This window comes from Mytilus galloprovincialis, chromosome 5, assembly GCF_965363235.1.
Source record: "Mytilus galloprovincialis chromosome 5, xbMytGall1.hap1.1, whole genome shotgun sequence".
Taxonomy (NCBI): domain Eukaryota; kingdom Metazoa; phylum Mollusca; class Bivalvia; order Mytilida; family Mytilidae; genus Mytilus; species Mytilus galloprovincialis.
Genome location: NC_134842.1, coordinates 83891210 through 83912019, shown reverse-complemented (window position 1 = coordinate 83912019; position 20810 = coordinate 83891210). Strand labels below are relative to the sequence as shown.

The window sequence follows — 20810 nt, the reverse complement described above, 5'->3', positions numbered from 1 at the left end:
ATTTGTAATTACAAAAGAAACTTATTTGCTAGCAAAATGGAAACCAGTCCTTTTGATTCAAACCCTATCCAATTATGAAAACACTTTTTTTTTTTAAAACAAAATCATAGAAATTTTTCAATCATACATATTGCTGTAGTTTCTTTGAACAGAATCACTCTTTCAATGGGCACTTTATATGTACATAAATTTTCATTAAATAGATCTACAATTTTTGAGAAATTAAACCTGCAAAATAACAATAAATATTATACCTATAGATTTCAATATGAGTATTAATTTTGTCCATCTGTACTTGCATTTGTATATAAATAGTTACATTTTCATAGTATAAAATGAGATGCTTTAATAAATTGCTGCAGGTTTGAAAACTGAGCGATCTAGAGTGTTTAAATATTGAAAATTGAAGAGGGTAGATTCCTTTCTTGTGATTTAAGGTGGAAACTAACACTACAGGGAGATAACTCTGTAAAGTCAGCTAAACGTTTTAATTACGTTGTGTTGTAAAAGGAATATTAAGCTTCTCAATGATCAAAATTGGTGTTTGTCAAATTGCTATATAACCAGTGTTATTTTTCTGACAAAACGGTTGGTTCAAATTTTTAATTTTTTTTATAATTTTGTCAAAGGGTCAAAGAAATACTTTGTCAAAATTTTATGAAAATTAAACGAGCCAAATTAATTTTAGTGAAAGTGTTGGGTACCACCTTAATAGAAAACCCTAAGTACAATAAATATTCTGAATAGACTAAATACAGGAAAATCTAGAATTTTTCAAAGGGGATGTATTTCAAATAATCTGAATATATTCAACCTAGTGGAGCATGGCAACAATTTCTTGGATGATTTTATGTTAAAAAGTCAAATAAATCTTGAGAACCAAAGAATATTTTTTTTGCAATCATAGGCGAGGGTTTGCAATTGCCAATGCCTTCTTTCCCCCAACTGATCTGTCACTGAAACGAACAGGTGATAAGTGGTTAATCAAAGATACGTCATGTAAAACTTACAAAAAAATGAAATAACCAAAAATATAGCTGTATATAGAAATGAAATAATAATATAATTTACCACTATCTTTAATTTGTTCACAGGCAGTTCATATCGTCATGGAAATACATAACCTAAATCATAAATATACACTTGTTAAATAAAAAAAGTTCTTACAGTAATAGCTATACAAAAATCTATTTATAATCATTAACATAAATAAAGTATAAATAATTTGTATTTATAAAGGCACAACATCTGAATTAAAAAAAATTAAATACAACCTTTCAATCTATCCAGAATTTGCGGAATGCCTTACTGTAGAACCATTATCAATTGTTGGTACATGTACAAATTTTCAATATCAATGAAGTACAAATTTTCTAGGGGCTTCTTTCATGCTGACTTAGGAAAAACCAAAATTTCAAGTATCCAAAAAAATTGTTGTCCTCAATCCATGAAAAATTGGTACCCAAAAAAAAAATGAATCCACAGTACTGAGAGTCAATAGTATCTGGTTTTGAAATAAAGTCTGAACATAACAGACTTTACAATACTAAATTTCATACAATACTAAATTTCATACAATTTGAATTACAGAATAAAAACATATGGTTCCAGTAATAAATGACCAAACGATATTAAAAAAGTAAATATTTAAATATCAAATCTAAATAATGAAAGAATATCATATATTACTTCACTTCATATAATGTCATATATCCTGTTCGCAAGTCACTGTTTCAATCAAGAGTTATCTTTCTTTACAGATATATAGAAAATTCAAATTAATTCTATTTGACAAAAACAGTGTCTAATATTTCTACTAGTGCTGCTGTTACCAATGATTCACAAAAGTGAGAAAAAAAATAAAAAAACAATTGAGTATCTTAACTGTTTTAAATTTAGGAATCTCTTATAATATAAATGTAAACACATTTTTGTTTGCCACATTTTTGAGCAAATAATCTATATATATTCAGTTTGACCAATTAAAATAATTCCAACATTGCATGTTGATATTGAAAGTTTTTGTGTTTGGTAAAATGGTTTCAACAAATTTCCCTCCAAGTTCATTTGTGGGTGATGATTTATTGGCAAGGCTTAGAAATATTGCAACATATAGAGACTAACAAAACACTATTTTATAAATATTGCACATTAACATTTCATAACATAACACTCTTATCCTTTGTTATATGTATATCATCAATATATATATGGAATTCAATGTGTACATTTTGGCACCATACTTATAAAGGCAATCTTTTGGAACTATAATTAAGGCACTTTTGTGAAAGGCAGAGGTCTATAACTCTCTTGCAATGAAATATCACAGTAAAAAACAAATTTCATATATACATTATTGTTGTCATAGAAACTACAAAGAAGTACGGAACAATGTCACCCAATAAACTAATATCACAGTAAGCATATAAGCAGTTTCATTGTCATGGAAATAAAAAGTTCTATAAATAGATGTCACAACTGAATTTCTTATCACAGTCAGAACATAAACTAAATAGTTGTCATGGAAACTTTGTTATGGATTGATGTCACCAGTGATAGTTCCTGTTTCAGCCAGAATGGCCACAATGAGGAAGACAATGTAAACAACTATTAACAGTATTCCATATGGCTTGGACATACGAAACTTTGATAATGGCACCACGATAAGGGAGGTAAGAAGGCTTAACATTAAAAACGATACTAAAACTACTTCCTCCACAGTTATCTTTATCTGAAATAAAAACTTAACAAACTTATATTCAGATTTTTTTCTTTTCCAGAATAAATTCTTTTATCAATATTTGTTTAATTTCGATAATAATTTATCTTGCAAATGAATCCTATGAACAATGCATCTCATTCTTGTCGCATGGCATTAGAAGAATTATATGCATATCCCCGGAATCTCAAACTAGGATCCCTTTTTATGTATCATTGTAAGAATTCACATGTTGTTGTCCTTGAGATCCCTTTTTCGTAACTGGCCCCACGTTTAGATTTGGGATATAATTTAATAGATGACTTTTGAGTTTGATGCATTTCCGTCAAAAAATTTGGTTTGTGAACATCATTCATGCAATTAGGGCCATCATCACTTCCGTTTCAAGGTTGAGCATGTGGTTGGAAAACTGTGATGCTATATTGCACGAATTATTTGGCAAATTGAATTCTTATTATTGACCATAAGCACTGCTGTCGTAAGGAATTTATGATGAAGTACCTACAGAACAAACATTATTACTAGTTTATCCTGCACAATGACGATCACTAAGACGCTTGTTGAACGTTAATATAAGTACCAGGATACAGGCGATCCCCTCTATCTGGTAAATGACGTCATAAAGACGCGCATGATTGACGAGTTTTTTCCGATGACGGACAAACTCGAAAGTGGTCTATTGAAATTGGCTGTATTTATGAGGTTTAATTAAGTATTCTAGAGTATAATTTGTCAGATCATCTTAAAAAAAGATGAACTTTGTATTCATTATGATTCATTGGATACCACTTTTTCGTTGATTTTAGGGGTACAGATTAACCATGAATTTAGATGTTCAAACTATCTCAGCTTTTGTATGCTGACTAGAAAAACCACCACACAATATATCTACAAAATTACAATTTCTTCTCAATCCACCAAAAAAAATGGTACCCAAGAATAATAAATGAATCCTCTGTAGTATTTAATAACTTTTTTTTTAAATCATATACATACCTGCCAACATTTCAAAATGCCCATGGGGGTTTTATGTGCGAGAAAGCTCTCATAATCATACAAAACCCTTTAAGGGACCTTCAAATTTATTTTTATGTTGTTTTTTTACTTCTTTATAATTTAACAAACCAAATGCAATGGCAAATTGATTGTTTTGTTTTAAATTGTAGACAAAATTGCCTTTTCAAAATTTCCATTTTGGAGCCTTCATGGGGAAAATCCCCCACAAATAGTGACAGTTGGCAGGTATGCATATATATATATGTACCTTGTATGTTCCCCCATTTTTAATTGTACCTATGGTAAAAGGTATACCAATACCTAATAATAAATCTTGATATATGTCAAGGAAAGATAACTCTTTCTTTACTAGGCTTCAAAACAAGTAGCATTTAGAAGGAATGGTAAATAACATGGCTGCATGTTGAAGACCGTACTTTGGCCTGTTATGGTTTTTCTTTTTACAAATTGTGACTTGGATAGAGAGTTGTCTCATTGGAACTCATACCACATCTTCATATATATCTTGTCAAGTATTGCACAATAAAATAAAAAATTATCATGAACCATGTTAAAGTTGTCCTTAACTTCTTTTGTGTTGTAAATGTTGTTTTCTCTATAAAATTATGAAAAATCATAAGTTATCCAAAGTGACCAGAATGGTTTTTTTCAAATCTGGCTGTTTGTTTTCTCATTTGAATTGATTACATTTGTTTTTTATTTCTTACTGTGCTGTATGGGTTTTTCTCATTGTTGAAGGCCATAGAGCTACCTATAGTTGGTAACATTTACGTCATTTGCTTTCTGGTAGATAATTGTATCATTGGGAATCATGCCATATCTTCTAATTTTATATTTTTCGGAAAAATGTAGCTTTTCATTTTATATTAAATTGTGTTGCCTTATATATCTATTGGAAATTTAAAAAAAAAATTGAATTATAATAATTAATTAAATTATAAAAGGATACTAAACAAAGGTCCACCAAAACAAGCTGACATTCCCATTCTTGGGAAACCTTGCTTGGCCATCACTGTATCGGCTATTAAATCTGTAAAATAAAACACAATTTAGTTTAAATGTACTTTTACAAGAGTAATGCTTCTATATAAAGATCTTTGATAACCTCTGAAAATTTCATGCTGTACTTAACAAAATTCATTTAGAAACTAGTTGTGAGGGAAAGACACAAATAGCCCCACTGTAAAAAAAACCCCACTTTTTTGGTGAAAATTTTTGAATTCCAAACCTCCTAATTTCAAAAATAAATTAGTAATTCGGAACCACACTCTGTTTTTTTAACTAATCATATTATATACTAACAAACTAAACATCTCATTATGTGAAAGTTTAAAAAAAAGTCTTTTTAACTCTTATTTTCCAGAAAATTTCAAAGTTAAGCCTATAATTTCTGCAAAATCAGTGTAGCATAAAAAGTCTAATATATTGAAAAGACACATGTATATTGTTGAAGACTGAATGTTCACTCCTTTGGATATAAGTATCAATAGGTAGACTTCTCATTACCAAATATTTATTTTGTAAAAAACCCTTGATATGCAACAATGAAGAGACAAAGAAAACAAAAATACTGTGTAATAATACATACCTCCTATACTATTTCCCCACGCTAATAAGGTTAATCCTAATATGGCATCACTTATGTTGAACACAATACCAAATGTCTGAAATGAAAGGAAATAATATGTTTGTGTAGTACATGAATATCAATACTTTAGGAGAACTATATAACTTAAACTATGACTTCAATAGCAGGAGATTATAAGTATAAATGAAACTATGACTCTGACTGACTACTTGTTGAAACATATAGTATTTTGTTGTGGCTCAATTTTTCAGAGGCAAATTTCCAGACACAAAAGAAAAAAATAATTTTCAATAGTCAAATTTTTTCTTCTTCTTGAAAATAAATCAATTATTTTGGGTAAATCCTGTACCAATTTTTGTGTTTAAGGTGGTACCCAACACCTTGACTAAAATTGTATTTCAATGAAAGGGCCATTGATTGTTTGTTTTTAATTTATCATTGCAACTTTTGGCACTCTGGTCTATAAAGGGCCTCTAGGTCTTATTGATGGAGGAAAATAGAGTGCCAGGAGATAACTGATAACCTCAGTGTGGAAAGGCTATAGTCTTACTGTGAATGAGCTACTTATACCAATCTGACTGCCACTAAAAACATTATGGGTGGCATAACTGCAACTAAATTATATTTTTTTTTACATGCAAGTCAAGCTTAAGCTTCAAACAAATGAAAAAGAGACAAACTGACAGATTGATAGACAGGGATTGTGCCTGATATTCATATGATGAAGACATAATCTTTCAATCAGTTTAATTGAGGTCTGGAGGTGGCATGTCAGTTAACCTCTAGTAGTCTGTTGTTATTTATGTATTATTGTCATTTTGTTTATTTTCTTTTGTTACATCTTCTGACATCGGACTCAGACTTCTCTTGAACTGAATTTTAATGTGGATATTGTTATGCGTTTACTTTCCTACATTGGCTAGAGGTATAGGGGGAGGGTTGAGATCTCATAAACATATTTAACCCCGCCTCAAATTGGCGCCTGTCCCAAGTCAGGAGCCTCTGGCCTTTGTCAGTCTTGTATGATTTTAATGTTAGTTTCTTGTGTATAATTCAGAGATTAGTATGAAGTCCATTATCACTGAACTAGTATACATATTTTTAAGGGGCCAACTGACGGATGCCTCTGGGTGCGGGAGTTTCTCGCTACATTGAAGACCCATTGGTGGCCTTTGGCTGTTGTTTGCTCTATAGTCGGGTTGTTGTCGCGTTGACACATTCCCCATTTCCTTTCTCAATTTTAAAAAGACTGATAGATGGAAAGATAGATGGTAAAGGGTAACCCTTAATTCCCCTGCCCCCTACATAATGGGCATAGAACTTCAGGTGGTTAACTTTATTTTCCCATATCTTACCTGTAATATATTCACTATTTCATTTGCTATGATATAAATCCATACAACTGCTAAAACAAAACCCAGGTAGGCTAATACCTGTAAATAAATAATATAATATACCACCAACATTCATAACCATAACAATTATGAAATTCCACCCTAATTATTAAGGATAAGAATAGGGTACTCCATGACAAATGACAGTAAAATATTTTTTTTAAGTGATGTTTATGATAAACATTTTATTTCCTTTGAAGCTATCAGTGGCTACAAATAAAAGGTTCATTTGACGTGAACAGTGGCAAATAACGGACACTTGACACTGGTTCCTACCCTCATTAGTCTACTAAATGGTAGATGTAACAGCTGTTGTTGGATTCTTTAAAGTCGTGATAAATAAACAGCTGCGCCACGAAAACATGACACACCTGTTGTGTTTTCAAAAAATTACTTTTCAATGACATATCAGAAATTTATAAAAAACTAAAGGGAGGTTATTTTCATAGATATAAACCAGTCACAAAAGTTTAATGAAAATTGCTCAAAACCCTTTAAAGATATTGTCTGAAAACTGGAAAATCACTCTTTTTTATGAATAAAACCCCATAACTCTAGATGTGAAACATAAAATCTAAAGTTTATAAAAAACGAAAGGGAGCTCACGTCATTAGATATAAACAATTCACCAAAGTTTCATGCAAATTGGTTAAAGCGTTTTTGAGTAATTGCCCAACTTGTTGACCGCAAACAGACAGTGTACCATAACATGTCCCATAAACAGTGTATAAAATACTAATTCATACCAGCCAACTTTTTCAAAATTCCAATGGGGGTTTTACGTGCAAGATGGCTCTTATAGTTCTACCAAACCTTCAAAGGGGCCTTCAAATATATTTTAATGGGTTTTTTTTTGGCTTCTTCATACTTTTACAACCCTATAGCCACTGTAAAATTAATTGTTTAGTATAAAATTGTGGACAAAATTGCTCTTTCAAAATTTCTATTTGGGAGGCCAGGAAATAGTGGCAGTTGGCAGGTATGATGATTCTACTTACTGGTTGATATACTGGCTGGACATCATTCTTTGACGTACAGAACACAGCAATGGATAATATTAAACCAATTATCATCAACAGTACCCATATAGGGAATGTACCTCCAATAGTCTCTAAACCAACTGAAAAATATAACATTAATTTACATTAACAATACACATACAGGGAAGAACCTCCAATAGTCTCTAAACCAACTGAAAAATATAACATTAATTTACATAAAAAATTTTCATACAGGGAATGATCCTTCAATAGTCTCTAAACCAACTGAAATAAAAATACATCATTAAAATAAACAAATAAGGGTAAAAGAGTCAAAACTACCTTTAATGGGAAACACTTCCAATAGTCTCTAAACTAAACGAAATATATACATTATTTATGTACCTTAAAGGTAGATAGTAATAAATTCAGATAAAAGTTAAGCATTTTTTGTTGACGGCAAATATTTTGAAGAATTTCTTGTATTTATTTACATCTTATCTAGATTCAGGTTAACTTGGAGTTGAAATATGGTACAGCTATTTTCTTATTTTTGAAACTAAAACATGAATTAATACTGGATGTCAAGTTACATATAAAGTAACATATTTCATATGTTAAATTATTAAAGTTTTAATTGCGAGAAATTACGAACCAACCTTTTGTCGCAAGTGCACCAAATGTAAATCCAGTAAAAACCTGTAATGAATTTAGATATCTGTTCCAATTATGGTTCTCCTCTCTGTAATCTACCACTGGAATTGTTATAATCAGGAGGAAAACTAATGGACTCTGAAATAAAAATAAACATAGAGAAAATTTAAGAGCATATGATATAGTTTTGATCCTGTGGTGAACTTTTAATGAAAGTTTGCATGCAAGCTATTTTTCACCTATCGGTAGTTAATTCAAATATGTATTCCAAGTTATACCTTAATGTGCTACTTCTAGAAGTAAATGAGGTTGAAATTTTAGACATTTATTGAAAATATTCAGGTTTTTTGGACATTTCTATCTTTTGTAAAATTCATACTCAACTTTTTTGTTTCAAAAGATAAACGCAAGCAGATTTTTGTTAAAATTGTCTGAAATATCCTCTCTACATATGCTTTGAACTAGGGAATTATTACATTTTCTTGATTTTGGTGAAAGAACAGCAGTTTTGGCTGTATATTTATCTAATTTAAAAAAAAATCATGTAATTTGTTCATAAAAAATGACACAAAGAACCTTAATTAATAAAATCAAGCCTTTTTTGTTGGAAATAGAAAAAAAATGGAAAAGAAGAATTTGTCTGGGGACACATTCAATGCCCCTGATCAAGCTTTGCAACTTAATACGTTTGGTAACACTGAATGTCCCCATCAACTACGGAAGGGCATAAAAAAACATCAGCTTGAAAAAGTGTAATAACAGTATGTTTAAAACTGCAAAGCCCTGTCTATTATAAAAATACCTTGAATACTTCATATCCTTTAGCATACCACTTCATGTCTGACCACTCGCCCACATCTATAGGGTTAATGGCTGATAAAAATTCTTCAAATGGGGTTCCTGGTTCTTTGTCTTCTCTTGGTGGTAGCAATGGTTTTCCTTCACCTAAATCTAAATATCTAAATATGTTGGATGTTTGTGTTATGTCCAATTCAGAAATTTTCATAAGTAGGGGCCCGCTCTGGTCATGCATCGGTGATTCCCTATATAAGCAACCAAATTTTTCCCAGAAAAGGGGGGCCCGGGCCCCCTTGGCCCCCCCTCCCTAAATCCGCCTCTTTAATTTAAATGCATAATCTAGGGTGAAGAACATGTTAATGTGATACGAGTTTAAACCCTGCTTTGTATCTGACCAATAAGCAGTCTTTTTCTTGTAAGATTTTAGTGAAATAAGTCGTTACCATATTAATTTAATGTAATGTGTCAGATCACAGTGAAGCAGTTCAATGGAAGTAGATATAGAAGATAGGGAATGAGTGCCAATGAGACAACTCTCTCATCTTAGTCACATTTTTTTTGACAAAGTAAACCATTATATGGCAATGTCCACTTTTTATTTTTTTTAGCATGAAGTTTGTCTCATAAGAATACTGGAACAAATCTACAAGAGAGGCTTAGTTGGTTCCCATTGGAAATGATTACATACAGTAGTTTTAATAAGTCGGTCAAAATTTGGCCCTGCAATATGTAAACCATGAAGTTTTAACTCCTCAGAGACTAATTCAAATAATCCAATGAGTGTAAAACAAGCGGTAAATTTACCTTCACGACTAGTCTCTACAGAATTAGGATAACTTTCATCGTAATTTTCTGCATCTTCAGGAGCTGTAAAATAATAAAAAGTTGTCATTATATTGTACGTATCAACAAGAAATTTACAAGGTATACACATGATGTGACAGCCCTGTGGTTGTTTAGATATTTGTATTGTTTCCGTCTTTTACATTTAATTACACATTTATACTGTAAATTCATAAATTATTGCTTGCATTTATTATTGCGATTTCGTAATTTAAGACTAAAATGCAACTTTAAATATTGTGATATTGAGAAAAGTCCTGTTTAATTCTTATAAAAAAGTTGAAAATGCGAGTTTAAATTATTGCAATTATAACCCTGTAGCATTTTTTGCAATAATCAAAACATCGCATTAATTTTTGAATTTACAGTTTTCCTATTTGTCAGCCATTACTGGCCATCACATACGCTACTGTAAAATTTTGTACAAACTATTCATGATTTTTTCCTCTGAAATTTTAACAATTATAGAAGCTGACAACATCAAAGCATGGAATAATCACATTTAAGTCTTGATAACTCTGTTAAGGCAAGAGAAAAAAAGATGAAAATAAATTAAAAAGATATCTTATAGAACAAAAACAAACGTATTTGAAGAATTTGTATAAGTAATGTCTTTCACTGTCAAATTGGACTCAGGGTACAAAACAATACAGAATAACTGACAAATCGTAGATGTATCAGAGGTTATAGCTTATACTTACAAACTGTAATTTCTGCCAAAACTGTAGTTTTTTTTGTCTTTTGATAGAAATATCTACCAATCACAACAATGAGCACATAGAGTACATACAGCAAAATATAGCCTACAAAATAAATACACAGTCATGGACCAATCTTTAGAGCTATTTTCCTATTGCATGTAATTAAGAGGTTTGATTTGTTTGTTTGTATCAATGTTTGCTTAAGCATTGTAATCGAGCATTGACATCTGCAATTAAGATAGGTGCAGCTTGAACTTGTATACATTGTATTTGAATGTTATTGATGTCAAGTATAAAGCAGAATATAATGGTACCATTTAAAATTATGAAGATGTCGTATGATTGTCCAACTAGGTAGGCTTAATTTGAACATTAAGAATAGCCTATTTTCTAACTTTAACTTCCTCGTCCAAAATTTAAGAAATATTTGAAATAGGGACATTTTGTGTCATTACCTATGGCTTCAATTTTTCCGATTTCTTTTTGCCATAAGACTGTAAATGTGAGAAACGTAGCTAATAAATAAAATATGACATCCCGTAGAAATGGTCTCTGCATGGCATCAAATGGACAGATGATTGCTATTGTTCCTGCAACCACAGTGGTCACAAATACACCAGCACCTAAAATAATAAAAGCATATCTGTTCACCATGTGTCATGACAATTAAGGGTTAGAATGCCCACCATTGTTCTGTATTGTTTTGTATTGTTTGTATATTGTATACTTATTGACTGGGTATGAGTGGAATGTTTATTGTCCTCAAGGTGCAACTATTGCCTTGAGGTGTAGCTGAGAGCAATAGTTGTATCCAAGGGGACAAAAAAACTTACTATTCCACGGATATCCAGTCAATAAGTGTTTTATTATACCGGAGGGAGACTACAGACAATAAATGTCGGGGCTAAATCAACTATCATAATAAACAAAGCAGAAACACAACCATACCGCACTGGCGTGAACCCTACAAGACGCAACATTGTAACTCCCGTGGCATTCTCAACATTATCCAATCGGGTAGATGCATTTGAAATTCCGCTAAATATAATGATGCTTGCGGTCAAATAGTTTCAGTGAGGTTTTGTTTGAATATATGTATATGTGGTTGATTATGTTTCCACAAATTTAGCAAAAATCCAGTTACTTTTCTGCAAAAAATAGATACTACATTTCCGCATTTTTACCTGTATTTCACCTGTAAAAAATGGTAATAATGATATATAAGACTTTATTTTATTAAAGTATTTTTTTTTATTTGTATTTTATTATGATTACATGATTCCTCCGACATGTATATTATATAAAGCTGTTAATTTCTGTGTGATTTGGTCTCTTGTGGAGTGTTGTCTCATTGACATCATACCAAATCTTTGTTTTTATATCAACCCTAGCCTGTCATATTTTTTACTGTTCCTGTCCTAAGTCAGGATCCTGTAGTTTAGTGGTTGTCGATGGTTCATGTCCCTACTCATATATGATATTTTGTAAAATGTTTTGTTATGTATAATTTGACAATTTGTTTTTAAGTTTGAATTGTTTCACACTTTTCATGTCTGGCCTTTCTAGACGACGTTACAGTATCGGGTTTGTCATTGATGAAGGCCTAAAGGTTGCCTATGATTGCTTACATCCACTTCACACTGATTTGAACTCCGGTGAAACATATGTGACTGGGTGTGAAAAATATAGTAACAAACAAACAAACAATCAATCAATTTACAATAAAAAACGAAAAAATAGGCATAAGCGACATATCAAGACAAATAATAATACCAAAATAATCCAATAGTGTTTTAAGTAGTGCTTAACACCAAACACCACCGAAGAACAAAAAACACGCCCCAGGTTTACCTGGCAAACGGAATAGGCACACATTAAATATAAAAATGCGGAAACGTAAATAACCTTTAACAAAATCAATGTAAAAATAATGCGGAAAAGAGTACTACAAAAATGTGGAAACGTAGGATTTTTTATGCAGAAATGTAGTGCCAAATTGTGGAAACGTAAAACGCCGGTACATTTGTATATGTAAAAATTGTATTCCTCTTATTATGTTCTTGTACACTTATGTAACGTATCAGAGTGATCATGTAAAGTTGTAAAGTTGTATATTATTTCTGCCTGCTTTAAAAATCTTTTGTTTCACATGCATGTAAATAATTAAAAACTTTTTTTTTATATTTGCAGAACTTGGTTTTTAAATGGCAGATCTTTGAAATGTCTATGCTTAATTTATTCACAGCTTTTAAGACCTGGATTGATTCAGATATTGATATTTACTTATAAACAAGTTTTTTTTAACAATTCCTATGATTATTTGAATTGTTGGGTTGCTATCACATATTCTCTGCATCTCCATTTGTTCATATTATCATATAAATGTCAACTATTTGAATTGGAGGTTACAATAATAACTGTAAATTCCTAAAAAAATTGTAATAAATCGAAGCATTGCAAAAATTGAAATCAGATCGGTTTTGCAAAAATAAATAAAATGCTTTGCTGAGTGAAGCCTGATGCCACCACAGAGGTCGAACCCGGAACAGTTGGTGCAAGTTTGGACATAATACTCAAGCTTGATTATGTCTGAATTAGGATTGTGACAAAATTTTTGACATAATATATAAAGTTTCTGGCACAAAATAAGTGTGGTCAAAGATTTTTAAAATTTGAAATGGGACATTTAATTTACCTAGAATAGTCTAATATCCAAAATCTAACAGCATGGTTAAAATCAGCATATAACAAACACCAAAATTTTTATTTTAGTTGGAATCAAACAAAGTTTCATTTTTGGACCCTTCAAACCATAATATGGACTAATTTGAAAACAGGGCCCAATATGAAAATCTAAATGCACAATAATATTTAGCATATATATAACATGTATAATACAGCCACAATATTTCAGTTTTTGATGAAATCAAACAAAGTTTAATTTTGGGTCCTTTTGACCTGAATAGACCAATATAGAAATGGGGTCCAATATCCAAAATAGTTATTCAAGATTAGGAGCTTCTGATAAAATTTCATAGAGATCAATTCACTTGAACTAAATTTATTTTTCATTGTGTCTTCAGATGACATTGACAACAACATTATAGCATTATACATACGCAAAATAAAAATTGCTGTCAAATATAGATTACATTTTAAATTTTGATAGCAATGTCTGTGTTTAGCATTTGATAATTTCTCAAAAAATTATGTCAATTTACACAAAAGTTTACAATTTATTTTTATAAATAGATATTAAAGTAGACATTGTATAACATGTGTAACCAGGTGCTCCGCAGGGCGCAGCTTTATACAACCGCAGAGGTCGAACCCTGAACAGTTGGGGCAAGTATGGACAAAACATTCAAGCATGATACAGCTCTGAATTTGGATTGTGATCAAATTTTTGACATTACATGTTTTTTTTTTACACAAAACAAATGCCAAGATTTTACCAATCAATTAAAGATTTCTTCTTTCAAACTTTTTAAATCTAAAATTAAATAGTTGACACAGCATAGGTTTCTGACACAGAATGAATGTGGTCTAATGAACTTAAAAGGTTTTTTTTGCCTTTGAGCAAATCACTATGCTGTTGAATATTAATCCTCTCAAAAAAATGTTTGAAGAAATTTTCTTTTTATTTATGAAATCTGAAATGAGAAAAATTTAACCCCCCCCCCCCTTTTTTTCACATCCCCGTTTCCCTTTTTCAAAACTGATATCAATTCAAATTTCTAATGGAGTTTGCAACAATAACTACTCATTTAAATACATCATAAAATATTAAGATGTAAAAAAACTGCTTGTTATCACTGAATGGTAAAGATTATTTAAATTTATCAGTTGGTAGTAAAAAGTGTATATACATTGTATATTGTATATAACAAAGATTTAAGTTGATTCTGGACAAAGAAAGATAACTCCAATTAAAAAAAATTCTTGCTATTGCACAAATAGGATATTTCTTGCTTACTATTCTGGACAAAGAAAGATAACTCTAATTAAAAAAAAATTTGCTATTTCACAATATTGTGCAATTAGATATTTCTTGCCATTGCACAATACTGTGCAATTGAAAAGACTTGCTATTGCACAATACTTAATATAATAATTTTAGATCCTGATTTGGACCAACTTGAAAACTGGGCCCATAATCAAAAATCTAAGTACATGTTTAGATTCAGCATATCAAAGAGGCCCAAGAATTCAATTTTTGTTAAAATCAAACTTAGTTTAATTTTGGACCCTTTGGACTTTAATGTAGAATTTGAAATTTGAAAACAGGACCAAAAATGAAGAATCTACATACACAGTTAGATTTGGCATATCAAAGAACCCCAAGGATTCAATTTTTGATGAAATCAAACAAAGTTTAATTTTGGACCCTTTGGACCTTAATGTAGACCAATTTGAAAACTGGACCAAAAAAACTTCAATAATCAAGAATCTAAGTACATTTTTAGATTCAACATATCAAAGAACCCAACCGATTCATTTTTTGTCAAAATCAAACTAAGTTTAATTTTGGACCCTTTGGACCTTAATGTAGACCAATTTGAAAACGGGACCAAAAGTTGAGAATCTACATATACAGTTAGATTCGGCATATCAAAGAACCCCAATTATTCAATTTTGATGAAATCAAACAAAGTTTAATTTTGGACCCTTTGGGCCCCTTTTTCCTAAACTGTTGGGACCAAAACTCCCAAAATCATTACCAACCTTCCTTTTATGGTCATAAGCCTTGTGTTTAAATTTCATAGATTTGTATTTACTTATACTAACATTATAGTGCCAAAACCAAGAAAAATGCTTATTTGGGTCCCTTTTTGGCCCCTAATTCCTAATCTGTTGGGTCCTAAACTCCCAAAATAAATACCAACCTTCCTTTTGTGGTCATAAACATTGTGTTTAAATTTCATAGATTTCCATTTACTTAACCTAAGGTTATTGTGCAAAAACCAAGAAAAATGCTTATTTGGGCCCTTTATTGGCCCCTTATTCCTAAACTATTGAAACCAAAACTCCCAAAATCAATCCCAATCTTTCTTTTGTGGTCATAAACCTTGTGTCAAAATTTCATAGATTTCTATTAACTTAAACTAAAGTTATGGTGCGAAAACCAAGAAAATGCTTATTTGGGCCCTTTTTGGCCCCTTATTCCTAAAATGTTGGGACCAAAACTCCCAAAATCAATACCAACCTTCCTTTTATGGTCATAAACCTTGTGTTAAAATTTCATAGATTTCTATTCACTTTTACTAAAGTTAGAGTGCGAAAACTAAAAGTATTCGGACGCCGGACGACGACGACGACGACGACGACAACGACGACGACGACGCAGACGCCAACGTGATAGCAATATACGACGAAAATTTTTTCAAAATTTGCGGTCGTATAAAAATTACATTTTCAAATTTTGATCAATAGTCTTACCGAGTAAAGCACCAAAAGCCAGACCTGCATCCCCATTCTTAGCATTACCAACAGCAGCTATGGCAGAAAATATATCAGGAGCACCATTACCAAACGCTAAAAATGTTACACCCTATGTGTGTTTAAGGAAATATTAATAGACGAATTATATAAAAAAATCATTTAAAAATTTCATTGATTTTTACATCAAAATCAAATAGAGATTTTCATTTTTAGACTTTTCACAAGGTGCTATAATAATATGGCTTTTGATTTAGATTTATGACAAATATTTATTCAATATATATTAAAGTCAATTAACAATATTCTTTCTGTATATAGCTCTGGATTAGATAGACTCTATACAATTAGCAAATCAGACTAGCTTTGATTTTTTCACAGTTAGCGATGCTGTTTAGATTCTATTACAATTTTTTTGCGATAAGCTATGAGTTAAGCTTGGATCAAACATTTTTTACAATTAAGTATGTATGACAATGCAATATGACATGAAACATCAATATTTCGACAAAAGTTAATAAAAATAATCTACAAATTTTTAAGAAAGGATACTGCTATATTGTGACTAAGATGAAGAGTCTTTGATATAACTGTTAATGACGGACAAAAGCTGAAAAAAATAAAATAAAGTTGATAAATGTTAATAAAGGATGTTATTTATATTATACTGTGGATTCATTTATTTTCGTGGATACCAATTTTCGTGGATTGGGGAAAACTTGCATTTTCATGGATATCTATATTCATGGTTTTGACAAAGTCTACATACATTACTATACAAAAATTGTAATTCATTAGACCTTTAAATTCATGGTTTTCCTTTTACCACAAAATCCACGAAAATTAGTATTCAACGAATATTTATGAATCCACAGTAGTTTTTATTAAACATATATTTACAGCTTGTATTTGACTTTTTATTAATATCAATTTTCTTACTGTAAACAAACTTAGTCTTGTCTGCTTGTTTCAAGACAACAACATGTACTTCAGTGGTTGTCCTTGGTTCATGTCTGTCATATTTGTTTTAGGTAAATTATTTTTTTGATAAATTAGGTCATTAGTTTTCTCAATTGAATTGTTTTATATTTTTATGTCCAGCCTGTTGATACATGTAAATGTATAATCAACTATACAGAATGTTTTTTTTCGGATTGTTGAAGGCAGTATTGTTGACCATAATTGCTTAAATTCACTTCATTTGAACTTTGGGGGATATTTTTCTCAATGGAAACCATACCACATCTCCTTATCTTTATATTTGTGTGCATTTATGTTATGATGTTTCAGATAAGGACGAAGGTTGGTACCTATTAAAACCTTAAAACCCGCTGCATTTCTTTGCACCTGTCATAAATCGGGAATCTGTTGTTTATTGATGTGGTTCATAAGTGTTTCTCGTTTCTTATATAGATTGTCACCATTAGTTTTCCTGTTTGAATGGTTTTACACAAGTCATTTTTTGGAGCCCTTTATAGCTTGCTGTTCAACGTGAGTCAATGCTCTGTGTTGAACATGTTGAAGATAATACTTTAACAAATTGTGACTTGGAGGAGAGTTGTCTCATTGGAACCCATACCACATCTTCTTATATCTATTAATATATAATGGACTACTTACTAATCATCTGCAGTGACAGCAAGTCCAATAAATAAGAAAACCCACCACACAAACTAAAAAATTAAGTTTTATTAATCAAAAAAATAGCAGCATAGGACTTAAAGTTTGACAATGTTCAATCATAGTAATTTATTCTGAAAAATAAATACAACAATCCAATATTTCACTTTAGCTTAATTTGTCTCAAATTTTGATGGGATTAGCTGATTACACATAACACTATGACTTTTTTTCATTGTTGAAGGCAGTCTGACCTTATGGTGGCCTGTGGTTGTTTAAATTTGTCTCAATTTTGAATTTTATTGGATAGTTCTAATTTACAGGCAATCATTATGAAAGATTCTTTTTTTTTATTTTAGATTGTTTCTGTCTGATTAACATTTTAATTCATTCACAGCTTTTAGAGATTTAGACTGATTTATAACTTGAAAGTTGAAACCTGTTTATCATTGAAGTCCATTTGTTGCTCTCTGGGAGTTTTTGGTTAATTTTGTTGCTGGGTTGCTGTCTTCATTGGTCTCTATGGCTTAATCCCCATAATAGTCTCTTATGCTTCATTTTGTACCATTTAAATACATTTATAATGTCCTATATATAATTCGAAGATTTAAAATTTTCAGGGTTGTACAAGTACTTACCAAAATAATTAATGCCAGCGGTCTAAGAGAAGAATTAAAGTTGCAATATGTAAATTTTAGATAATCAATAAAACCCTCGTCCAAGGCACAATCATCTGTGTTCTTGATAAAATCACATTGGTCACTATGGTTGGTCTTTCTTACTTCTCTACACTGTAAAACATCAAATAAATAAAATAACACCAAAATAAATATTAAAAAAAGAAATTTTTCCGGACTGAAAAGCAAGATTAATACTAAAACTAACACCTGAACTTAGATAAAAATCATAATCTGCAAAAAATGTCATTTGAGTCTGAAAATCTGCTGTAATTTTACAGCATGTAAGAAGTACATGTTTTTACTAGTGCCACACATTTCTCGTAAATATACGTTGATAGTGGGTCTTCCCATGAGGGGGGATAGCACTTTTACCGGGACTCCGGGATCTGGTGTTTTTAAGCTCGGGATTTCGGGATTGACCCTTTCGGGATCCGGGAATTCTTTTATCGAATTTCGGGACCTCGGGATTTCGTGTTTTTTAAGCCCGGGATTTCGGGATTTCGTGTTTTTAAGCTCGGGATTTCGGGATCAGGAACCCTCCTACCCTCCCTCTCTCATGGATAGAAACAAGTGCCTGTGGTCCAAAGTCCAACATTTCTAATAGATTGCTGAAACCTACTGTTTCATTTATATACATGTATTCCTCAAACATTCCAATGGCCTTTTTAATTAGGCACCTTTTAATTTATATTCATTGTCCTTTAATACGTTTATCTGTTTATTTCTCAACCTGTAAAATGGTAAATTGAAGTATTTTTTCTGTCAAAAACTTCCTTAAAAACAATTTTTATAATTTCCTATTACATATATTACAAAATGATTGAATCTAGTATGCACAAAGTTCTGGAAAAGTTATGCTAAACTTGTACATGTTGTGACAATTGAACTGAATTAACAATTGAATAATCATCATGCAGTGCAGTAAATTAATTTAACTCTCTTGCTGCCTGAGGGACATAGTCAGCTGTATGTGTCCATACCAGCTGTGCCAGAGGAACACATATGTCCATGTTTTAATTTATGCAAGCTTCTCCTCACTGCTGTATCTACATATATATTCAATATCGAAGTTTTAAAAACAGGATAATATTTTCTTCAATGGTTCCCAAACATGCCAAATGTGACGTCAATAGGCTGTGACATAATATATTGAATGATTGAATTATATCATTTTTGGGCATATAACGTCTTTGACGTCAAGTTGTCTTATTTTCTGGCACATGAAAGGCAACCATGAAAAACTACAAGCAGCAAGAGGGTTAAGCATCAAAAGCACTGAATAATTTGTAATATAAATTATACAATAATAAATAATAATTTTGTATAAAAAGTGCAAGCAACTATTACCTCAGTATCATTATCTCCCATTAAACTTCTCATAGAGAATTTACTGTGCTGCAGGTGGTTTGGGTCCAACTTTACTACAGTGTGACTATCTGAAGACCTCAACTCTGATACAATGTAAAACGCCAAAAACATTATTGCTGCTATACATATCTTTGCACATCCTATCTTACTAGATGTCCTGGACACCTCAGTTTTACTTTTTACAACTGTCATTTTCAATTTTGACCTAGTAAGATCAAATTTGGTTAACTTTTATCACATGTTGACTTTTGATAACAGGATCCAGGATCAATTGTTTACATAGAGTTATCGTTCTTTAAATATCACTTACAGTGAAGTGTTGAAATAAGTTTTAACTTACGGGTTAAAGTGAATATCTAATATATTTATATTTATTTCAATAGGCTCACTATACAAATCCTTGGCTCGAGCAAAAAATTTTAAAATTGTAATAAAATATGTGGTCTTTAAAATTTTATCTAAACGACAAAATTCAATACTGCAACCCAATTAGTTAGTTAATTGATCAAATTACTTGATTAAATTGATTGATTGATTAGTGAATTGATTTGATTGATTGATTAGTAAATTGATTAGTCAGCTGATTAGATTGATTAGTCAACTGAATCAGTTATTTGATTAGTTAATTATTTAATCAGTTATTTTTTTGTGTATTATACAAATCCTTGGTAATGGTAATGTAAAACCAGTCATAATAATAAATTAATATAAAATTAGACAATTATCAGCATTTAGATAAACGTCCTACAAAAGAAATTCATTCCTGTGTCAAATTTTGCTTATTTCAAAGCTAGATATATAGATCATAGATGGTTTCATGCCAAACATTTGATTTTTTATCTAACACATAAATGAACAATTTTGTGTTGGTCGATTCAATATGGTGCTCACATATATAGACTACTGTTCAATTGATAAACTGATTAATTGATTTTAATTGATAAATCGATTCTAATTGATTAATTGCTTTAAATTGATGAATCGATTTTATAATTGATGAATTGGTCTT

At 30.9% G+C, this 20810-nt stretch overlaps 1 protein-coding gene across 1 annotated transcript; it reads right to left on the bottom strand.

The window, feature by feature from the left end:
- Positions 1-1346: 1346 nt before the first annotated feature.
- On the bottom strand, positions 1347-20080 carry LOC143076553 (mitochondrial sodium/calcium exchanger protein-like). The gene is made up of 16 exons (XM_076252378.1): positions 19781-20080; positions 18392-18544; positions 17754-17806; positions 16686-16743; positions 16134-16245; positions 11150-11317; positions 10695-10796; positions 9955-10017; positions 9155-9303; positions 8358-8490; positions 7717-7838; positions 6680-6757; positions 5325-5400; positions 4686-4766; positions 3984-4048; positions 1347-2731 (listed from the first exon to the last, which is right to left on the bottom strand). Exons 1-16 carry the CDS (start codon positions 19991-19993, stop codon positions 2534-2536), a joined length of 1824 nt encoding a protein of 607 aa, XP_076108493.1. The 5' UTR covers positions 19994-20080; the 3' UTR covers positions 1347-2533.
- Positions 20081-20810: the final 730 nt, after the last annotated feature.

Excerpts from the sequence above, each read along its gene's own strand:
- LOC143076553 (XM_076252378.1), bottom strand. The coding sequence starts at position 19,993 with ATGACAGTTGTAAAAAGTAAAACTGAGGTGTCCAGGACATCTAGTAAG. Across the intron at positions 16,744-17,753 it reads GCTGTCACTGCAGATGATTA|CTTTTGTCCGTCATTAACAG; the intron begins GTAAGTAGTCCA and ends TATTTTTTTCAG. Across the intron at positions 4,049-4,685 it reads TTTTGGTGGACCTTTGTTTA|ATTTATTATTAGGTATTGGT; the intron begins GTATCCTTTTAT and ends ACATATATCAAG.